At 48.6% G+C, this 23,374-nt stretch overlaps 1 protein-coding gene across 1 annotated transcript in view; it reads left to right on the top strand.

The window, feature by feature from the left end:
• Positions 1-20,682, top strand: part of LOC144146534 (uncharacterized) — a 100,068-nt gene extending 79,386 nt beyond the window's left edge. The window contains exons 17-21 of the mRNA XM_077678477.1: positions 6,532-6,678; positions 8,789-8,927; positions 13,735-13,866; positions 17,587-17,762; positions 20,626-20,682. Coding sequence (XP_077534603.1) covers positions 6,532-6,678; positions 8,789-8,927; positions 13,735-13,866; positions 17,587-17,762; positions 20,626-20,682 — 651 coding nt within the window. The remainder of the gene's footprint in view (positions 1-6,531; positions 6,679-8,788; positions 8,928-13,734; positions 13,867-17,586; positions 17,763-20,625) is intronic.
• Positions 20,683-23,374: the final 2,692 nt, after the last annotated feature.

Below are 23,374 nucleotides of genomic sequence, written 5' to 3'. Positions count from 1 at the left end.
CTACCAGGCCGACTTTGTTGACAACGCGCCGTCATCGACAGGGGGGGAGTGATCGGCTGGCTACATATCAAGAAATTACCCAGCATTATAGATTGGGCCGACGCACACTTCCAGCCGCTCATCGTACACTTAGCAGAAGGCAATCGGTTGCATGGCGCAGGATACAATCGAACACCTTCCCACACCCCGCCCTGTGCCACCGCAACCTTCCAGATACATACACAGATCAGTGCAAGTGGTGCGGCGTGTCCCAGTAAACCAGATACACCCACATCACGCGTACGCATTACAGTACATGAGCGATGAGAGGCCGCGCTGCTTAGCTTCCAACCCGACGTCCAAACAGCAGTCGTCCCGCTGGTGGAAGACGCCGCCAGCGCCCATGGGTTCTTGACCGGTGTCTGAAGGGACGAGGACACTGCCATCCCCAAGCAGGGACTCCGTCTGAACAGTAATGACAAAAAAAGTTTTTCATCATCATCGCCAGAGCATTTCAACCCACCGCTGTGGCTCAGTGGCTGAGGCATTGTGCTGCTGGGCCCGAGGACGCGGGTTCGACTCCCGGCCACGGCGGACGCTTTTCTGATGGAGGCGAAAAGCAAAAACTCCCGCGTGCTCGAGATTTCGGACCACGTTAAAGATTTCCAGGTGGTCAAAATGAATCCGGAGCCCCCAACCACGGCGCGCCGCATAACCTGTGTAGTTTCGTCGCGTTAAACCGCATAACCAATCAATCAATTTAGAGTATTTAAAATGCTTCTAGCGAAAGTCACACTTGCTGAGAACAACTCCAACTTCGAACTTACCAAAATTTCACAGATACTGACGTTCATCCTTCTCTTTGCATTTTTCATAAAAAAGCAAATCTTGTAGCGCGGGAATTTCCACATATTAAAACTTTCAGGGGATTAATGCGAGCGCTTCCTCTAGGCTTACGCACATTTCTGCTTTGATTTTCATTAAAATTTTCAAGGTAAACAGCAGCAAAAACGCACCGATCACATTACGTTGGCACAGGCGGAGTCGTTGCAGCTAGCAATGTGAAGTCGTGACGCCAATTTCTACCTTTATTTCTTTGTTAGTCGCAGCGGTGATCATTTCCGCAAGCAGATACAGTTCTTCTGTGTATTATCCGATAGCAAAGTAGTCTTGGGAAAGTAGCAAAGTAAGGATAACGGCGGGTGTTGCTGGCATTCCCGTAGCTATAGGAGTGACACCTTTGCGCGCGCGATAGCATGTCGTGCTTGTAATGGGGAGAGAAGGTATCATGATTCCCATCTTAAACCTGCTTGACCACGTCGGACTGTTCCTTAAGCGGAAGGCTACCATACCTCGCTGATAATGATGAGAGGAGACACTTAGGCCGTGTCGTTAACACGAACTGTCGACCCATTAGCCACTCCCTTTCAGAATCAGACTCCCTTTCTTGCTTCACCGTGTTAAAGCAAAAGCTTTTGTGGTGGAACCGATGGGGTCCTGTCGAAAGATTAAAGGAGTACTGACACCAATATTTGGCGTTAATATTATTGCACAGTTCGCTTCCTTTACTCAACAGAATACCCTGGCTGAAATATGAGCGGCCTGCGACGCGAAGAACATACTTTAATCGGATCTCATTTATCGCGGCGACGGAGCAGCGCGCGGAGCGGCGCTCAGCAAATGGACCCCGTCCCTGCTGTTTCAATAAACGTTTTCTCTCTCTCTCTCTCTCTCTCTCTCTCTCTCTCTCTCTCTCTCTCTCTCTCTCTCTCTCTCTCTCTCTCTCTCTCTCTCTCTCTCTCTCTCTCTCTTTCTTTCCGTGAGTGGGATCACAGGCGAGAGTGTGTTGTGTGGAATGAGGTCGTTTCCCCAACTGCCATTTGGCTTCTTGGTTAATGATTAGGAGCGGTTCAAATAGAAATTGGTGATTACGCCGGGAGCTCTGACTGCTGCTGTCTTCGCCACTAGCCAATACACTTGAGTGGGTTTCTTGTTAGGCCTGTACTAAACATTATCCGTAGGCAACCTATCGTTGCGCCAAAACGGCGGTTCAAGCAACGTCAAACTCACTATACGCCAGACTGGAGCTAGCTATTAACGACGTTAAACCTCACGGCGTAAAGTAGACGTAACATCGGGCTGCCGTACACGTAACGGCGACGCCGCGCGCTCCGTTTTTAGCCATTTGGTACTTCAGGCCATACCGGTGCTCGCAGCCGCAGCATACCCGCGTTTGCTTCCAATAGTATTTGCGGTACTGCCCGGTGGTATGGTACCATCACAGTCACGCCGCCGACGCCGGGCTTGCTGAACGGGACAACTAGTGCATTCGCTGCCAAATTTCTCTCTCTCTCTCTTTCACAAACTGTCTATGTTCCTGCCCGGAAATGAAGTTTACTGTGGACCGGTTCTTTGAAAGACATTTCTTCACGGTTCTGTTGGTTCCTATTTAACCATTGAAAGAACTTTCTCCGCCCCCCCCCCCCCTTTCCAGAGGGCCATCTCACCGACCAGTAACGCAAGGACATCGGAATTGTCAGTGTGTACCATTTGAAGCCATTTAGTCGCTTGGCCCCACTCTGACGTGCTGTAAGGCTCCTTCTTTCTTCTTGCGGAAGAGCGCAGGAAATATAGTTGCCATCCTCAACCATCCGGCCAGTGCTAACTAGTGTACCCACTCTGAGAGCGGAGGCTCCTGCTTACAATACCAGCGCTTTTTTTTCCCATTGCATATTTATCAGCTCTAGCTATGATGATAATTTTTCATCATCATCATCAATTTCGTTCACCATACTCTTCCTGCAATTCCAGCGTCCTATAATTAACATCTCCCCTGCAGGCCTCGCCCTCTAAATAGATATAGCTATCTCATGAAGGTTTCGTTTTTGAGGAGTTCCAACAGTTTACTAAATCAGTTTTTGTCCTGCTTCGTAGGTTCATCATGTACAATACTCCCTGTGTGTTACAGCGTCTCGTGGCCAGTGCTTCTAAACAGGCACGTAGTGTTTAGTCGGAGCAAACCCCTTCTCCTGGTAGCCTCAGAAATTAGCACATACCCACGCCGGGGATTGGCCAAGAAGCTGCCTGCCAAATTACACTGGGGTCTACATTCTTTCAAATACCAAAACGCAGCGTCTAGAGTGCCGTCGGACGGCGCTCCAGCTCAGCGCTACAGCTATGGCTAGGGTGTGGTCCGATGACATTCGGATACTTAAGACTGGCCTGACATAGGCCAGACCGTCTGCCGTTGTGGTGTGGAGGTTGCGTTTCAGCTTCCTGTTCCTAAGGGCGGTGGTTCTAGACCGGCTCATTCCTACTATATTTTTTTACATCTTATGGCTGCGTTAGCAATAGTTTCAGCCATAAGATGTAAAAAAATATAGTAGGAATGAGCCGGTCTAGAACCACCGCCCTTAGGAACAGGAAGCTGAAACGCAACCTCCACACCACAACGGCAGACGGTCTGGCCTATGTCAGGCCAGTCTTAAGTATCCGAATGTCATCGGACCACACCCTAGCCATAGCTGTAGCGCTGAGCTGGAGCGCCGTCCGACGGCACTCTAGACGCTACCCCTCCTCCCTTATTATGACCGCATGGCCTTCCCTTCGAAATAAAGGATTACAACAACAACAACAACAACATCTTATGGTTTACTTATTGGTTAGGCTAGTTTTTGTTGTTTCAAATGATTTTGCATCTATCTGTTCGTTAAGTAATGTTAGGATAGTTTACGTTACGTTACGTTAATGCATGGCGAAGTAGTGCGAGACGCGGCCTTTTTTCATCGAAACGTCGGTAGACGTCGCTTTAGCGCTGAGCTGATGGTACCGTAGGACGGCACACTAGAGACAGCCGTACCAAAAATAAGAAAAGTAAATGGAAAACACAAAATTCTTTTTTTAATGTAAAAGTAGAGTAAGGACGAGAAAAACAACATAAATGTGAAGACAGCTTTCTAGAGCGAAACCGGCCTGTCGCCGCTACTGTAATGCTGGTGGTGGCGGTGGTGCCTCACCTGAAAACGCACTCTCCTCCATCTCGTTCATATGGATGCCGCATGAGGCAAGGCGGATTAGCCGGGATTTGTAAGAATGACCAATCACAAAAAAACACTAAAAACTACGATGTGAAGTGTATGGGCCAGAAGCGGACCAGAAATGAATGTATGTATAAATTTTTATTAAGAAAAGCAAAGACGTGTTCAGTTATAAAGCTTGCGGTCATTGATGTAACATCGTGTGTAAGAACAACCTTATGTTTAATTTGTGACAAGCTGCCCGCGGCCAACAAAACTATGGTGGAAAACCAGGGTAGAAACACCGGAAGTCTGAAATGAAACTTTGTTTCTCTCTTGCTGCGGTACAGTAGAGAGAGGACGCATGGGGAAAAGCTGCAAACAATGCAGCTTGAAAACCCCGCACGCCCAACCCGGCAACTTGGTTCATATACATTTCACTTCATACATTGGCCAACCCACAACTGTAAGATCTACGTGATATGCTGATCACTCAGATGGATAAAATAAAGTCACAAAACCCAGTTGCACGAAAACAAACGAAATTACCACACGCATAAAAAGCATATATCACATAGCCCAAAAGGCACAGCATAAAAAAAAGTCGATAAGTTCATCCTGCTCAGAAATGTGGCGCGTGCTTCGCAGCCTTAAGATTTCCTAAATTAAACTTGTCTTTAGGCAAGTGCGGGTTGGCGCCAAAAGAAGCTTGCATGACTTCCAATTAAGCAGGATAACTGCTACATTACCATTTTCGATGCCACAGCTCCTGCGAGCAGAAAAAAAAAATTATCTCCCCATCACATATAAACGTCTCGACCTCGACCTAAAACTGCCGTGGTTCTTTCATTGGGCGCCAGCAGCCTCGGAAACACACACACAAAAAAGAGATGTACTTTTTGCCTCATGACTTTATTTCGGCCACCAGAAGACTCCTTTGTTGATGGAATCGTTTCATTCTGTCTCACCCGCCCCTGCCGTGTGAATCTGGTTATTTTACCAGTGAAGCAGTTGTCGGTCGACGCTTGGTAACGCGGTCGAATCGACGTGGAGAGGGCTAGCGAAGATGAGAGCAAGCGCCAAGCACACATGCAGCAAGTACAGAGCCTGAACGAGACGCATATATAGGCAAAGCTGTTCTAAACTACTTATTCTGGTGGCAATTTTTAAACTTCTCAACATTGGTGAGCAAAAAGAGAATATTGAGCAAATTTGAGAGAAGTGCACGGCTGCTTGATTTTTCGGACAGCAAATAAGAAATGCGCCCTGAAAAAACAACAAAAAGTGCTCGCGGCGCCCCCTGGTGGCAGTGTTCCAAGTTCAAAAGTAACAAAAGGTCCCTGTAGTTGGCGCGAGCAGTGGAACACGGCAAGAATGCAGTTCGACGCCACATGGTCCTGCCCAACAATATGGGGAACAGGCACCAGCAACACCTACACGCAGCCTGCTACACTCGATACATGGGAGGCAGCCCTGGCGAGCAGATCTCTACAGGACCAACTCAACCTCGTGGAGAGAGCGAAGACAGGCGCACTAGCCACTACGGCCCTGGACGTAGGGTTCCATCAATGAATTCCACTCCCCTCTATCCCCTACCCCATTCCCTCCTTTTCCTGTTCCTCAATAAAGTTTGTTCAGTCAATCAGTCAGAATGCAGGGGCACGAACGGCAATCGATGTGCTGGCTTTGAGAAGTTTTATGAAGTTTAGGCTTGCGATTAAGGAACGCCAGGTAGCTTCACTGTTAACATCGGCGTCCGCGACGTTAAATCAGTGAATCTGGGCCATTTCTATCTTAGCCCTATACGCATGCCATGGCACGTCCAAACCTGACCTCGTCTGGTCTTGCCCGGGCCTCGCCGTACTTCGCGCTCAACACCGCTTGGCGTGGGTTCACTCATACGGCGAGTGGATTCGGCACTCTTGGCGCGTTAAGGGTACATTGACAGCACTCTGGAGCTTCGTCTGTGCGGCCTCGATGGCTGGACATTATTAGCGTCCTTCCTGCCCTCCCCCTTCCCCTTCGGCTTCGGGCCATCCTTTCTTAATAAAGTTCGCTTTCTTCAGAGATACCTGAGATGTAAATCGTCAGACAAATTCTTATCCCCACAGCACCCTCCTCTATTCCATCTACCCAACTCAGTATCCCTCCCTTGCAAATTCTGTCCGACGCCCGGCACCCTGTACCACCAGGTATGGGAGAGCCAACAAACTCCAAACCTATTCCCAATCCCCTTCCCAACTTTTGAGCAGTGGATGGCTCGTCTGGTCAATCCGGACCTCGGACAAAAGCAAGAACTGGTCAAGAGGGCCTGGACGACAAGTCGCAGCGTGGGTATCCCGGAATAAGGATGCCCTCCACCGGGCGAGTGCCCTGCCATCAGCACTTACGCTCAATAAATGTTTATTCTCCTCTCCTCCTTTTCCCTATATTAACCACTTCATTACTGAATTAAATATCCGCTCACAAGCCATGGCCAATCTCCCTCCGTGGGTACGAGCCACCACGGTAAGGTGAGAAAGTGGTGCGACTGCAGGCACCACGTGCTAAAATCTGCGAACGTGAGCGCGCGCTAGCGTTTGAGGAAGACGTAGAAGAAGAAATCCTGCTGTGGTGGACGTTAGCCTCGCAGGCGCCCTTCCTCTTGAACCTCGCCATGCCGGACAAAGAAGCCGGCAAAAAGGTAAGTCTCTGCCCAAACGTTCGGATTGAAGTCATCTCGATTAATCGGTTCGTTTGGTTCGTGTGGGAGGGAGGGGGTTTAATTTATTGGAATGTCGTATCTTGCGGCCAGAAATAGGGAAGTGGATGTATGGCCAGCAGTCGGAACTTTAGCTCGTAGGGACATTTTGCCGGCATCGTCCACTGATTGGTTGTACAGGCTTACTTTATTGTGACTGGTATTTCTGCCTCTCAGGAAAACAGTCTCCCGTAATAGCGTGTCGCAATAATTCAGCCTCTGGTTTCGCATCGGGAAATAGCTGGTTTAGTACCACCTCCTGTCTCTCTTTATTTTTATTTCTGTCAACTTTGCTTCTAAGCTTTTTTTCGTCTTATTCGTGGTGTTTTTATCCAGACACTCAGTACTAGGTATTACACATTTGCTCGGTTCTGTTGCGGCGTTGTATGCCTATTGTTCATTCGATACCTGTCTTTATGGTAGTGTCTATTATCACGGCAACCATGAGAATTACCGCCAGAAATTTCTCACGGCAGCCGCCTCTCATTGGCTAAGAACGCTACCCGGAGATTCTATTCGATACATATTCCCTAAAAAGTCGCGTTTGCAGCTGCTCCTGTAGCGCTATGGTATAATACTTTGGTTTTAAATGAGAAGGTTCAGGTTCGAGTCCGACATTGCGATGTTCTTTCTTTTAGCTTTCGGAATTTTTCAGTCATCACGATTTTGTTAATCCTTTTTTTAGTCTGGTTTTTGCTATAGCAAGAGATCAACGAACAGGGCTTCTAGAATGGGGTGAATTACGTTTAATATAGGTTGTGTTCTGTGTCGACGGGCTGGGTTAGATTAGGTTTGTTGCTGTTGGGCTGGATTTGGGTAGGTTATGACCCATTCGGTTAGGTTAAGTTAGGTTCAGTGAGGTTATCTCACGTTAGGTTACGTTGGGACGTAATATTATTCAGCAAATTTTAGGCCAGCCAGCTTTTATGTAATCTGCCGAGAGAATTTCCCGGGGGTCATTCTTACTGCTGCCGTGAGATTAGACGCAGCCTGTCTTTATTGGCAGGGTTATGTTGCGTGACGTTGCGTAAGGCTAGTTTAGGTTAGTTTAGGTGCTGGCTAAAAATACATACCGTAAAATCCCGAGAGATGCCCCACCCCCGAAAGATAACCCACCCCTGTTTTTGGCCCGATTTTTCGTTTTTTTCAAAAACACCGAAAAATAACCCACCCTTGGCAAAGCATCATCCTAGCCGGGGTTGACGCCCGCGCAAACGAGGTTAGCAAGCGTGGGTAGGGTGCGATAACACGTCACAGGAACCTGAAACCCGGCTGCGAGAACAGGTCACAGAATCTAAAAATAACATGTGCACGTTTAGGTTGGCAATGAAGCCCGCACACATGTATAACCGTAGCGTGCCAACCACGTCGAACTCCGTGCGTGAGGAGGTGGTCGACCTTTTGCTTGACAGTGACAGCGACTCTTCGTTCGACGGTTTTGACGGCGAATGAATACAGTGCTAATAAACGTGTGTTCGTTCTTTGGCTGAGATACATTTCTCAACTTTTTTTTACTGCACACCGAAAGTTAGCCCACGGCATATTTTCACTCGATTTGCTCTCGATCTTAGGTGGGCTATCTCTCGGGATTTTACGGTAACAGTAAAGCATGCCCGAAAAATGATGGCGCAGTGCGGGAGATAGTACAATACCGACTGTCAGTAAAAAAATGTCGGCAGCTTGGGTGCATATGTATTAGGGTGTGTGTGAACGTGCGTGCGCGCATGTGCGTGCACGCGTGCGCTCGCGTGTGTGTGTGGCGCTTGTGTGTGTGTGTGTGTGAGTGTGTGTGTGTGGCGCTTGTGTGTGTGTGTGTGCGCGCGCGCGTGTGGGCTTATGCGTGTGTACGCACGTGTGCGTGTGTGTTTGTGTGCATGTGTGTGTGCGTACGTGTGTGCGTGTGTGTGTGGCTGGGGGGGGGGGGGGGGGGGGGGGGCAAGACTGCATCGATCAGCTGTCTTAATCTTTCAAGTTCCCGCCGATTGCCATGGAAGATGAATTAAGCATTTCTTCCCCCCTTTTTTCTCGTCCTGCTCAATCGTTCTATTTTCAGGAGCAGCCTCCCGCAAGAAAACCGCGCCACCCGCACACGTACGAGAACCGGGGGCACAAGCTGGCCACCCTGTACGTCATGACCGCCGGCAGCGCTCACGTCACGCAGTTTCCTATGATGTTCATCGTGTACGGCGGAGGTAAGGCAGACGTGCCAGTATTTAGATACAAGACTTTCATAGAAACACCGGACTGTTCCATGTTACCATGGGCGTCGGCAGAATCTTTAGGGGGGCAAACTCGGTGCATAGCGGGGGAAGACGGGAAGGCGGGGGGATGGGGTGACTGCTTTTGTAGCTTGTGAAGGGGGAGGGGGGGGGGAGAGTTCAAGTGCCCCTTTTGCGCCCCCCGGCCGACGCCTGTGCATCTCACCGTTCTGTGTAGACGATCACCCGGCGATTCTTTGGCTGGCAGGTCTGAGATGTACAGCTGGGATGAATTTAAAAATAATCGCCTGGGTGGCAAAGAAACAAGCAGCAGTGCCATGTTAGACGTTGCATCATGGTTGTATTACACAAGAGACTTCAAGGAGAAGAAGTAAGCAGTATATTTATCTGCAAAGGTAGAACTCGACCGCAATGCAGCGTCAAAGGCCCGCCATTTGGTGCTCCCGCGATCACCGTCAAATTTATCTTTGATTGGAAGATTGATTCTTTCAACGTTTCTTTTTGCGGTCATGGATATTTGTTAGTAGTTTTGCTCCTTTGTCGGTATTTCTTCGTTTTTAAATTTTGTGCTCCTCAACAGCGATTCTCCATTCCCGGGATTTTGGTACGATAAAGACATATCCCTGGATACAAAAGAAAGCAGTGCGAAAATCGCGTCCACACCTCAAGTACTCAGCATACGGGGCGAAGATTTATGCTTGGAGTGTGCCTGTCAGGGCCAAAGAATATTTAGCGCTCGATGCAAGGTGAAATATTAGAACTACGCTAGAATGTCCACCCAAAACGTCATATCTCAAGATGTGGAATACCCAATCCTCGAAATAACCTTAAGAATACAGCGCAACAGAAACAAAGACTTAAGCTGAGGCACAGAGGACGAGCGCTGACTTCAACTGAACTTTTATTACAGAAACAAGCCTTATTTATACACACGCATGCACACACCTACGATGAAACATTCGACCCGATAAGTAATGTATATGAAATGTGCCGGAAACTTGACATTCAAAACTGACGCCAATATGATTATCAGCCCGCCCGCACTCAGAACGTGTGTGTACATTGAGATGGCAAGCTAGGTTGCTCCGTTTGGCTCGTCCTGTGTGCCTCAGCTTAAGTCTTTGTTTCTGTTCCGCCGAATTGTTAAGATGAATCACCAACTAGCTCAATACTATACTCTCCTCGAAATAACCAGAATCAAATATAAGACCTGTCCAGTTCGTACTCGAAATTCCTAAAGTGAGAACTTCCTTACTGGGGCCTATGGCGTTCTGTCAAAAAACGAACGCTATTCCCCCCAGACCGGTTGGTTGCCCGAAAAGCTGTTATAAAATCTCAGGACACACGACGCGTGCGTGAAACTGGACTTCCAGTGTGTCAAAACGGTTACTTGGAAATCTCGGAAAACGAACGGCTCTACATAAGACAACACGCGCATCGATCCTGAAGGAGTGTAATTTTCATTTCATCAACCTTTATTTCATAAACCAGGTGTCGGAATACGTATAGATTGTACGTATATATATGTGTGTGTGTTAACTTAGTGCGCGCAAAATCGTCGCATGGGTTAGTTCTCCGTTTGACATTTGGGTCTTTGAAGGTTTTACGATCGACTGGACGCACTTTCAGCGAAGGTTGAACGCACTTTTAGCTTTCGCGCTCCTCCCAACTTTGTTTAGGAAGGGAGGCTAAATTTTTACCGGCAAGCGTAAAAAGTCGTGTCGAAAATCAGCGCGTTGAAGTTCGAGCCTGCAGAGCTGGGAGAGCGAAGGAAGGGGAGGAGGAGGCGGTGGTGGAAAGGAGGAGTCCGAGGCAGGGAAGGGTACGAAACGCTCCAGGCAGGGGGGGCGAAGAGACACAAGTGCACACGTGCCACTCAAGGTAAAAGCGAATAATTAAGCACCACAAATAAAACACAAAGGGCACAGCAAGGCGTTTTTTTTCGAGCCCTACCGGGAGAAGCCGACGTTAATTACAGCAGACTGCCGGTTCGAGGCCATGCCTTGAATACGTGGACAACCAGCCGCCGACCACGTGCACACCGCTGGTCGGGGCACCCCGAAACAAGCGCCGGTCACGTGATAGACAAGACCGGCACAAGGCGTGGGCAAGGAGTAACCCAGGAGGCGTCCGCGTAACAGCGGTCTTGAAGTCAAACGCCGCTGTGATTTTTAAACATGAAGGTCTTTCTCGAGGCCACTCAAACGCGGAAATTTCGGTTTGTCGGTATGTCTGTGCGTCCGTCCATCCGTCTGTCGGTTCGTCTGTCATTCGATTCAGCTGCGCAGCCACAGGGAAATAACGCTGGTATACAAAGCATATATAAACGACATTCCAAATTCCTGTAACTGCTAGCAAGGCTCATAAATGTTAACATTATTACGAGATGTCAGACAAGCTGTGCACTTAACCGAGGCTACCACCACTCGTTTAATTAAGGATAGACGGGAGAGGATATGAATAACGAACATTTCAAATGACTTCATGATGTAAAATAAAGGCACCAGTTTCTGGTCTTATTTCCTTTAACTTTCAAGATAGATTGGACGGGATGGGTCTCCACAATACAGCTGGAGCGCTGATAGAAGCCCACTTAACGAGTCAGTATGAGTGACTGGCCCAAACTACTTCGGGAAGGCATATCCTTGAGGAACTGGGTATCGGTAACTATACATGTTGCAAAGCTCGAACAACTACATGCCATTCCCGCGTCAATCCACTCACAACTGGTAATCAAACCGTTGCCACGCAATATGTACCCCTAGCACCACGTCTTTAGGAGACTGAAGCCAGCGGAAGCACTCCACCAGATGTACGGCAAAAATCCCCGAGTTGTGTATGTAGCCGTAGAAGACTGCAGAATTCCCCGGCGCATACACGATTGCATCCCCAAACTACCGCAAGGAACTTCTCAATTCGGCCACCGTTCGATCTACCCGTCCTTGAATGGCGGAAGAGGCGGTCATTGCCCTAGCTGTAATGGTCGACCCCAATCCGAGCATGATCATTTCTGATTCTAAAACCGCACTTCAAAATTTCTCCACCGGACTCATCTCACAGCCGGCACTCAAAATTTTGACAGGAAGCTGTACCCGAAACCTGAGACAGCCACTTCTCTTGTACTGGACATCCGTCCATTCCGGGCTCGAAGGGAACGAGGCGGCCCATGTACACGCCCGAGGACTCACGATCCGGGCTGGACCCAGTCGCTATCTCTACCATGGAGCACGATCCGCGCGCCATCGCCTGGTCTTCTTTTAACGACATAACTATGCACTACTGCCTCTCCAGCTTTAAATATCCTGCAGCTGACAAAACTTTAGACATTTATAAAACCCACTCGTGGCGACTTCTTCAGGCACTTTTTCAAACCATGCCTTCCTGACCCACATCCACCCAACTCTATACCCTACTCCAGCCTGCTGATAACGTGGCAGTCATGCCCCACTACCCCAAATCATCTGGGCTTGCCCAGAAAATCCATTTTCCGAAATGCCGTCCGAGGGACGGGTGGAGGCCGCGCTGCGCAGCTGAGACCCGGGCCTAAATGCCCGTTTCGTTGCCACGGCTGTCGAGGTGGCTGAGCAGTTTACGCTGACAGCCATCAACGCGACCTAACCACTAGCATCGCTTTCGAGATGCATCATCGACTATTCCTCAAAGGAAAGTTTACCCTCTCTCTCTCTCTCTTAAGAAAACTCTTTATTTTATATTAGACTGTTATTATTGGCCAAGCAAGTGGTAATAAAAGTGTTCTTGCAACCGCTTTACAACACTTCTCGGAACAGGGCACGCACAGGTATACCATGCGGACGTCAAAAATGACGGTTTGGCTCAGTCTTGTCGGCTTCTTGTACGCAGAATAGGTATAGGTTGGGAACACTCGGCAAGCAGCACTCCCAAATAATGAAAACTAAGTTACCTCTGTCACTCAAAAGAAAAATCTATAACCAGTGTATCCTGCTGGTGACGACTTCTGAAACTGGGCGCCTTGCTAAACAACTAGAGCGCAAACTTAGGTCGGCTGAAGGGGCCATGGAACGAATAACGTTAGGAGTAACACTCAGGGACAAGCACCGAGCTGCCTAAATAAGAGAACAAACTAGAGTGGGAGATACCATAGTTCAAATAAAGAAAAAGAAATTGCCTTGAGCTGGTCATGTAGCGAGACGCACCGACAACCGGTGAACAATTAATATAACAGAGTGGATACCAAGAGATGCGTCGAGAAAAAGAGGAAGGTCATTAACCCGATGGAGGGATGAAATAAAGAAGTTCGGGGGTAAACTGTGGACTCGAGCAGTGCAGGGCAGGAACGGTTGGAGGTCAATGGGAGAGGCCTTCGTCCTGCAGTGGACCTGAGTAGGCTGCTGATGATGATCATGGCGACGACGACGACGACGACGACGATGATGATGATCAAATCAAAATCAAATCAAAGTTTATTAGTTTCGTGATAGTGCACAAATACATTGGAGTGGTACAGAAAGAGGTCCCGAAGTGAAGCACTGCCGAGGGGACCTCTTAATTATTGAATGTATGACAACTGATTAAGATTAGCGGTTTAGCCATCATTGCAGGCGTACTATTTACAAACAAACGTTCCAAACAGGCAGACATACATCCAAATAATTATAGCTGATACACTATTACGAACACTTATTATACACTTATATTACACTTATACACTTATTATTATACACTTATTATACAGTATTATGATGATGTACGCTTCTGTGTTCTTTCTTGAAAGTTGCGATGCTCATGTTGTTCTTCGCAGCGCCCTTCCTGCTGGCCTACCTGGTGTTCCTGGGCGGCGTGGCGTATCCCATGATGCGCCTGGAGAGCAACCTGGCCCAGTTCGCTGGGGACGGGAACAGAGGCATCTTCAGCACAGTTCCATTCTTCATCGGTCAGTGGTCGCTTCTCCCGAGTATGGAGAACGCCTTCTTACATTGAGGGCAGATGGTTTCATGTAGTGCTGTGCACTCCGAACTATTGAAGATTGAATTCGCTTCTGTTAGTTTCAACAGCCGTAGCTGTAACATGTGTCGCATAATTGTCCTGGTTTACTATTGCTTGACTTCCGCGCCTACCATTTGTAGTACGTATTTGTAGTACTTCCTGCTAGGCACATGGAATCGCCACGAAAAAGACAAAATCTCTTTCTCAGCCCATACCTTTTGGTGTTTTTATTGGCGGCAGCCTGTAGCTTTTGTTATGTCTTATAACAAGAAAACGTCGTGTATACGAAAGCAAGGACAAGTACTACGTGGTGTTCAATTGGAACGCTAATGAGAACACACAGCGCTCCGGCAAGATGGGTTTACCTGACAGCTTTTGCCTACTTTCATGCTCGTTTTTTTTTAATCTAATGGTCACGAGTAGATGTGCGAAAAAATGTATTTAAGCCTTTGATGCCCAGAACTTTAATTTTTTGCTTAAGATTTTGAAAACGTTTTTATGATCGCTAAGGAATTCAGACATCACAAATATGAAGCCAGAAAAAATTTTGGTTCACTAGGACGGGCACAATAACCCACTGGACAGTGGGAAACACTGGCCACTCGATGCCCATAGATAAGTTTAACAAGAAGGCTACCTTGATCAGCATGATTTATGGTTCGACTGAAGCCAATAACGTAAAGTTTGTAATGCTATCTTTTGTATTAACGAGGAAATTGCACAATTTCGCTTACCTGTCACTAGCCCATTCAGCCCCCGTCCTCTATGCGAGTTCAAACGGGTAAACAATATTTTTTTAGCACAACGAAATAGGTGATGCACTTTTTTTTTTAATTTTTGAAGGTCGGGGAACCTTTTTGAGTCAACAGATGATGTTAAATGTCGAAAAAACCACAAAGTGCGAGAGAAAAAAAATATTGTTTGAGTTGTTGCTCCTGAGCCACATTGGGCATCAAAGGGTTAATGGGCAGATTCATACCGGACGCGGGTTCGATTACCGGCCGCGGCGGCCGCTTTTCTGATGGAGGCAAAAAGCAAAAACTCCCGTGTGTACGAGATTTCGGCGCACGTTAAAGATCCCCCAGGTGGTCAAACTTAATCCGGAGCCCTCCACTACGGCGTGCCTCATCGCCTGCGTTGCGTCGGCACGTTAAACCCCACAATCAATCAATCAATCAATCAATCAATCAATCAATCAATCAATCAATCAATCAATCAATCAATCAATCAATCAATCAATCAATCAATCAATCAAATCCATACCAGGGGGAGCACAGGAGGACACAGAGGAGCACAGCTACTCAAAACCAGGACCGAACTGGGGTCTCGCTCCTCGATATCCTCTTCTTTTTCGACCGTAGGAGCATACCCAAGTGGCGAGATCGCAAGAGGATGACATGCATACAATAGGTTAAAACGATATAATCCCTGTGGCATAACCTCCTCCCCTGGAAAGCATCGTCTCGGTGCCTATGGAGCTTGTAGTACAGACATGCTCAAAGAGCCAAAAAAGGAGGAAGAATAACAAAGCCACACGTTTGCACAGTGTCACAGTCGTCCACACTGAGTTCAACGAGCGTAATGCGGCTTCATCCGTGCGACATGCACAACCCCAGCCAGCGTCGTCGCCATGGGGGAGCGCACTGTTCCTTCATACAGGAATAGCTTCATACTTAACATCGCTGATTCGGCGCAACGCTTTGTATGGGCCAAAGCAGCGTCGCAATAGCTTCTTGGAGTGACCTCGGCGGCGATGCGGTATCCACACCCAAACGTGTTCACCCGGCCAGTACGTGACTTCTCGGTGCCGGACGTTATACCGCTACGCATCAAGGGCTTGCCGGTGTTGAATGCGCTGGCGTGCTAGTTGGCGTGTGGCTCCTGCACGTTGCGCGACTTCTCCTGTGTCCTTTAGGAAAAATCATCGAATCGAGCATAGTGATGACATCTCTACCGCGGACTTAAACGAAGAGGGGAGAAACGCGCAGTTTCCTGCGCCGCGGTGTTATATGCGGATGTTACATACGGAAGTATGACATCTCAGTTACGGTGGCACACTGCGACGCAAATCGGAAGTATGTCGGCTATTGCCTTGGTTAATCGTTCAGCGAGTCCATTTGCCCACAAATGGTAAGCCGTTATTTTGCGGTGTCTGGTGCAACTTAGTTTCATAACTTCGGTAATCAGTTATGCCGTGAATGCCGTTCCTTTGTCAGTGTTTATTACATGGGGGCATCAGGGTGAAGTACACTGAGATAATGTATTGCAACAGTATTATTTACGCCATTGTAATCGGCTGTCCAGACAGCCCTTTTAGCATAGGTACAAGGCAGCACAGAATAGGAAGACGAGTAAAATTTGCTTCAGTTTGCGTATAGCTATGCTCACCCAACAGCCCGTACCTAAGCCCTTCCTATCGGGTCAATGTGCACTCCCCTACCAGCCCTCCCCTCCGCCCCCCCCCCCCCCCTCTACCTCCCCAAATACAAAATATCGATGTCGTTGATTATTCAGTTTACCACTTTCCAATGGCACCCCGCTTTGGTCTCTCTTCGCTTGCCTCTAGCATGGAAACATGAACACTGCACTTGAAAAGGCCGCAGCGTTGAGGCCACGCTGAAACACGATGCGCAAAGGAAAGGGCTTCTACTTGATAGGGCATAATCGCAATCATCCGCGTGTCTTCTTTCAAAAAAAGTTGAAGGTTTTATCATTATATATCCAAAAATCTCCAGTAGTGATTCCGGAGGTGACTCAGAAAGACGTTTTGCAATCGATACGTGCAGCACGGCTCTTCCCAATTAGACATTTTCTATGACGGTCCAACAAGGCTTCTTGAACCCGGCTTCGGTTTGCAAGTGCTGACTGACAGTGCAAATAAGCCTGCAGTGTTTTCTTGCTCTTTACGGCTGCCGTTCGTTCTACATTTATGTTTGCATTTGTCCTGCCTTCCTTACTGACAGGTTTACAGTGCGGACTTGGGCAGCGATCGAGAAGATGCGGCCTCTGAAATCCAAAACGACCGCTCATATTCCTAGCTGTCGGTATAGTTTCTCCTCCACGTAAATTTGCTTTTTTTTACCTAGAAACCCACCAGCACTGAACAAAAACTTGGCAAAGGCTAGCATCAAACCGACACTTCGCACTTAGTCTACGGCCTTGCCAAGCTGGTCTCGGAGACGGGTGTTTACTATAGAGATCACATCTCCTGCAGATTGCCTAAATCCCTGAATCCTTCACGTACTGTCGCAATGCAATAACCCCACTTGTCCTCCGCAGGGGATGTTTACTGTGTATTGTCCTGTCTCGCGCTACATTGGAGTCCTACAGCGACTGTGTTTAACATCGTGCGTTTCACGTTGGTTTACTGTAAACTCCTGCAATCACTGTAAACTTACTGTAAACCCACTGCAAAATTACTGTTAACCCCAGTAATTCTCCCTGAGTAATTCTCGTGGAGACGGCTGCGCCGTAAATGACAATTTTAAATCGGGAGTTACCACCTGAATTTTTTGTAGTCGGTATTGTCTTGATACCTGAATTTACAGTGGTACGTCATTTCAGGCGAAAGTATACATACGTCGCAAGAGTAGACGATACAGATTTGTCGTACAAATCTCGTGACACAACTCTTTTGCCCTTGACCCTCGACAACTGTTCCCGACAGGCGTGGGTTACTCGATGACCCTGTACATGGTGACGCACGCTGTGGCCGACTCGTTGCCACTGTCGGAGTCCCTCAGACTGCTGTTCCTGTGGAGAAGGACCATATACTGGCCCCACGAATGTCCCGGAGCCTGGTTGACCCAGAACTCCAGCTGCTACGCCATCAAAAACGGCTCGGTAAGACAGACGACTCCCTTTCTTAACAGGCTATACAGAAAATCGCGTCAGTTTCCCTCTCAAGATGAAAGGCAATAACGCAGAAAATTGGCCACGTATCTGCTCGCCTCCCTGTAAACGTATTCAAAAATTAGCAGTTGCTTAGCTCGGCTATGCCAGGATATACGTAGCGTGAGCTAACGTTCAGCTGGTTATTCTTAGGTTCCCTGGTTGTCTAGTATTAGCTGATTATCGTGCTTACTGTTGCCAAAATGATTTCCAATCCAATCCAATCCAGTCCAATCCAGTCCAGTCCAGTGCAGTCCATTCACTGCTCTTCGCGCATGCTCAGCACGGCTCTCCAGGAGCCACGCGAAACGGCTATCAAGCGGCTCCATTGGCTGACACAGCTGGGCACGCGCCGGCGCCAGTGCATCTGCCGCGGCTATGACGTCACTCCTCTGGAATGCGCAGAACGGCGAACGTGCTGACCCAATTCTCTACACAACCATACTCCAGTTGGATTGCATGTCCAATCCTATCCAAATTAATCCAATCCGATCCAATCCAATGCTCCTCGCGCTTGCGCAGCACGGCCCTTCAAGGTCCCCGCGAAATTGCTCAACCTCGGCCAGTGTAGCTTACGCTACAAAAGACGATACTTTTCTACCTCAGTGCCGCGTAGCTGCCTCTCCTCTAACGCTTTTCCCCTCCTGTCCCGGTCCTACCATGATAAACGCCATGGAAGTTTCCTGAACCCATCCAATTTTCCAGCGTTGGCACTGGTGGCGCCTCGTGCTCGAGCCCTTTTTAGGTGCGAAGCACCTTAGAAGCTTGGGCTGCCGGAGTCTCCCGTCGTCGTCTCCTGTAGTCACGGAGCTAAAACGTAACGCGTACTATAAGAAAAGTGTATAATGGACAAAACCGGTTCAAAATAAAGTAAAACTAACATGATGAAAAGATTTTTGAACCGCTTTCTGTCCGCTTTAGCAGTCCTCAGGCACAAGCAGAACCTGTTTGTAGAGGGTGCCGGGGCCTCGTTGATCACCGAGGACGAGCCCCCTGAGCGAGGCGCGGGCATTGCACTGCGCTCGCATTGACCCCTGCTACAACCCCAAACTGGGGCAGATGGGGCACGCAAATCGCTTAAATTGGGTTCAACGCAATACAGGGCGCCACCGCCTCAGCAAGCGCGCGATTGCTCCTCCCATTGGCGCTTCTCCGGCGCCCAATCAGCGCGCGCCGTGTTGCAGGAGAGAGACTTACAATCTTTGAATACACTTACAGACTGCATGTTTCCAGGGATATTTTCTTGCTTTGTGGGCAAAGTATTGTTTTTAGAGCGTACCTTTATATTTGCTGTCACAAATATCAACCACACGTCTGTATTCAATTCGAGGAACACTGTATGTACCAGTTATGTATCGATGTTTTCCTTTTGCTGAACAATGTTGAGAATTATAGACTATGATACAAGACTTATAGTTTGAAAATGTGTTGCCTATATAAACGTTCAATTCAACCATTGTTCGTAACTTTTTGCCCTGTCGCTCACTGGAGAGACGGACGCACGGACGGACGCACGGATGGACGCACGGACCACAATTTTCGCGTTTACTTAGTCCAAGAATGACTATCGTATATAGAAAATTGTTTTTGCTTTCGTTTGTGTCACTGCCCAACGTTCCAATCACCTCCCAGCACAGCGAGAATTATCTAGGGTTTCTGGGACACCATATTCCCTCTGGTGCCGCTCGCGATCAGCAACGTGCGCAGAAACGGGGACAGTCGGGTATGTACGGGCCGGCCGCAGAACTAAAAGCTGAGACAGACAGGGACGTTGTAATCCTGGCAAGGTTTAAGGTGCACAATTGAGCCTCGGAATGGCACTTCTGTGGCCTGATTCCTGTCGACCACGGCGCGATAGGACTGGGCGTCCAAAGATGCGACAGCAGACAGAGAGGAGTCGGGGGGGGGGGGGGGGGGGGGGGGGGGGGGGGTTGGGTAGGGGACGAGGAAGCAGGGCGTGGCAGTTCCAGATAGATGGCGTGGGGTGTATCTTCGTAGTCGCAGCAGAGTGGACGGGGGTCGCGGGGGGGGGAGGGGGGGGGTAAAGATGGATGGTAATATGAGGGTCAGGATGGATCGAGTGTGTATACAGTGCTCTTGGATATGTGTCTAGGGTGCAGCTGGCGTTAAAACCCTTGGACCTGACACAGCACGGGGCCAACTTCGCGGAATATATATCTTTAAGGCACACCCCAGTAAGAAGTGTAGCGAATCAGTGTCCACGCCGCTAGACTGTTGCGGTGCGCTTTCCTAGCTGCCATGTAAACAAAGCTAAGCACCTTTATTACTGGTGGCCATCCCGTTGTTTATTCACTTACTTTAGTGTCCTAAAAACAGTCCAGTCCATTAGTTATTTGGGAGGTGTAAAAACAACGAAAACGAAATAACACCCTATTACACTTGGACGAGGAGTGACCCACAGAGTACATTGTTCATCCATCACTCTTCCTCGTGTCCCCATACGTTTAACAGTGCATGTATCAACTCTAAAAAGTTAGTACTGTAGCAGGGGAATGTATAAGGTGCTAACAAAAGCCAGGCGTAATATCATAATCTTGGGCACATTGCAAAGCATGCATAGGCGTCACAGGGCGCTCGCGGATGCGGTACGCTTACGTATTGCAAATTGCTTCTGAACAATACCTGACGCCCATAATTTCAGCAGGGCTTCCTTCCAACTTTATGAATCGATCCGTAAGAGTTTTCAGGATTATCACTTCGACGTGAATACTCCTTTAAATTCAAATTACTCTCGAAAAGTAGCGTCGTTTTCTTCCTAAAACGTAAAGTGAAGTCTATGCTCCCAAATTTTCAGTGTGAACTAAAGTTCCACATTGTCGTCTTGGTTCATTTCCTTCTACTTGCAATGTAGGAGCGAACTCAACTAAAGCATACAAAATAAATGCACCGCGCTCGCACGCGCGCAAAATAATTTGAGCTAAAGGAGAGTTTCCAATCACCATATTCCAACTATGGCCACGGCACTATGTTTTAGTACATTCTGTTGCATCCGGGAAGGCGTACCCGAGACGAGCTCCGTCGCCTCCGACATGCGTGTGGTAGCGTGGTAAAGCGAGCAGCCAGCCAATGTTGCAGCCTCGAAGAAGACCTGAAGCCGAAGGCAAACGTAACTTGTTTACTACATGGCGAGAGATGGACCGAAGCCAAACAAGAGCAATGCCCCGACGGGCGAGGTTACCGTACAGGACTCGAACAGAGTGACAGCATTGATTCACAGCCCAAACAGGAATGTACTACAGCGCTTGGGGGGTTTTATTTATACCCAAAACACCAACGGTCAAAACAAGTGTTCTCTCTAGGTTGTACACACGACACGAACGGCACAGACACAGACAACACTGTTTCCAGAGTTCGTGAGCGGTCGGTAGTAGCGGCGCACGCTGAGTCCGAGAGAGAGGAGAGAGGAGGTCTCCGCAACAGCTTCCGCATCCTTCGAACAAGTCTCTGAGTGTTGTGTCGGCGCCACCAAAGTTTGAATCACGCCGATAGCGAGGCGCCAACGATCCAGACGTGCAGCAGCTTGTTTGAATCATGTCGGCTGCCAGCGTGAGTCACCGACCGAGGGGTGGGGGGTCTTGAAAGGCGCACGGAGTGGAGGCTTCGCCGCACAGCCGAGGAGTGTTGCACAAAGCCCAGCGGCGGGCTGATTTGTAACAATTCCCAATCGAGCAAGCGCTGAGAAGCGTCATCTCCTTGCCCATTTTGAAGTATTCCAGCGCGAAAGTATCGTTTTGTTTTCCTATTTTCGCTATAGGATCCGTGAAAGTCGGTAATAGGTGGTGCTGTGGTATGCTTTTAAGCCACGACCGGTGAATGAAGACAAAGTTATGCGAGTTATTTTCTTCCGAAAACAGTAACGGGTTACTTTCATTCGAATGTAACGTGAGGCCGTTTCATTATTTGAAGGTAACGAGCAATTTATTCAGCTACTATTTTCGGGGACCGCACTGAAACTTGGCCTTTGAAAGTGCATAGGGCACACGCAAGACTAAGAGACCTCCAAACAAAATCGCCCATGACGAGCTTCCTCGAACCAACGGGCACATTGCCCTCGGGGAGACGGGCAGTTCTTTCGCAGACAAATTCCGCCCTCTAAACAGCCGTGCGTCTTATCGTCGGCAGACTCCCTGCAAGTTGGTGCGAGACTGGCTGTCCAAAAGCCCCCAGCGGGACGCTGTCAGCCACGGCTTGCCCATCGCCAACGGGGATCGAGTGACGCTGGTGCTGCCCAGTTTTTACACCCAGGTGGCCGGAGGGTGCATCCCGAACCTGCAAAACAGCGCCCCACCGTACGACTTGTGAGTGCGTCAGCGAACCACGTTTTTGAAGTGCCTGTGCGGAGCAAGATGAGTTGGTAATGGCTGTTATCTGTTGCGGGACGGCGAGTCATGGACAAATGACAATATTGCAGGATATCAGTGATTATCATGGTATGATGACAAGATCTTAAGGCACAAGCAGCCAAAAGCGCTGTAGACGTGAGAGGAGGGCTCCGAGATGTGTCTGGGACCCTAAAAATGTCTACAATTCCAGTCGTATCGAATGTTTAACAAAGACGACAAGGCATTGTTAGTAATCTGAAATCATTGTGAACCTCATCAGACGAGAAATTAAGCGTTGACATCCCTCAGCGGATTGTAACAAAGCCATTTACGAATCATCCTTTAATACAGAGCTGTGGGGAGTAGGTGCCGGGCGGCCGTTGTATGGCGTACCCGTCGCTTTAGCGAACAGCGCCGCCCGTGGAGAACCGCTCGTCAGTGGAATGCGAGTGGCTGTCAGCGTGGAGTACTTGTGCATGGCTTTCTGTCGTTCTGCTGCGGTGCGACTTGTAAAGCCTAGATAACCACGACTTTTTTCTGATCGGTAAATCTTGAGAGTGAAGGCGACGTTTAGGAGGCATGCATGTGTACTATTTGCGCGCAGACTCAGTGATTGCAAATCGCACACGACGCTCAATGCTCCAAGCTGGAAGTCGAGCTGGAAGTGCAAGTCCGTTCCTTCGTGCAAATTTTTCATGCAATATTGTTGCGGGAGTGCAGTTTGGCGCATCGATGAATATATTGCAGCTAAATGCCCCTGCAAAGCCGGCCTAGGCATGCCGATCCAAGGATGCTGCGGCGCTGACCTTTGGCCGTCGAAGAAACAGCGTTATGCACGAGGGAAAAAAGATAAAGTGGGGGTGAGAGGAGGGGGCTACCTTCTAATATTTACCCCAGAATAAGAAGGCTGAGTGATGACGCTACGTAACTTTATATTACGGCAGGAAGGTGGCTAGTTTCACAGAAATAGGTTTACAACCCCCACGGGGAATTGTTTCCAGGATAAATACTGCATGACAGTAGAAAGGTATTGCTTGACGTGGAAAATCATTGTTTTATGCCTGTAATAAGATTTGGTTGACGGCTAGTTGGTTCATGGAGTTTAGAAAAACAATTACTGCGTGGCTAAAGGCCGGGAGACAAGAGGGTGCTGAAAACCTGCCTTCAGTTTCACAACTGAATGCTTCGGTCGCATTTTACCACAGGCTTCCACCCGCGTTT

The sequence above is a fragment of the Haemaphysalis longicornis genome, unplaced genomic scaffold (assembly GCF_048455015.1).
Source record: "Haemaphysalis longicornis isolate Haplotype H1 unplaced genomic scaffold, Haemaphysalis longicornis Haplotype H1 scaffold_7, whole genome shotgun sequence".
In the NCBI taxonomy this organism is placed as follows: domain Eukaryota; kingdom Metazoa; phylum Arthropoda; class Arachnida; order Ixodida; family Ixodidae; genus Haemaphysalis; species Haemaphysalis longicornis.
Note: the sequence above shows the minus strand (reverse complement) of the source record. Positions and strands in the feature narration are given on the sequence as shown.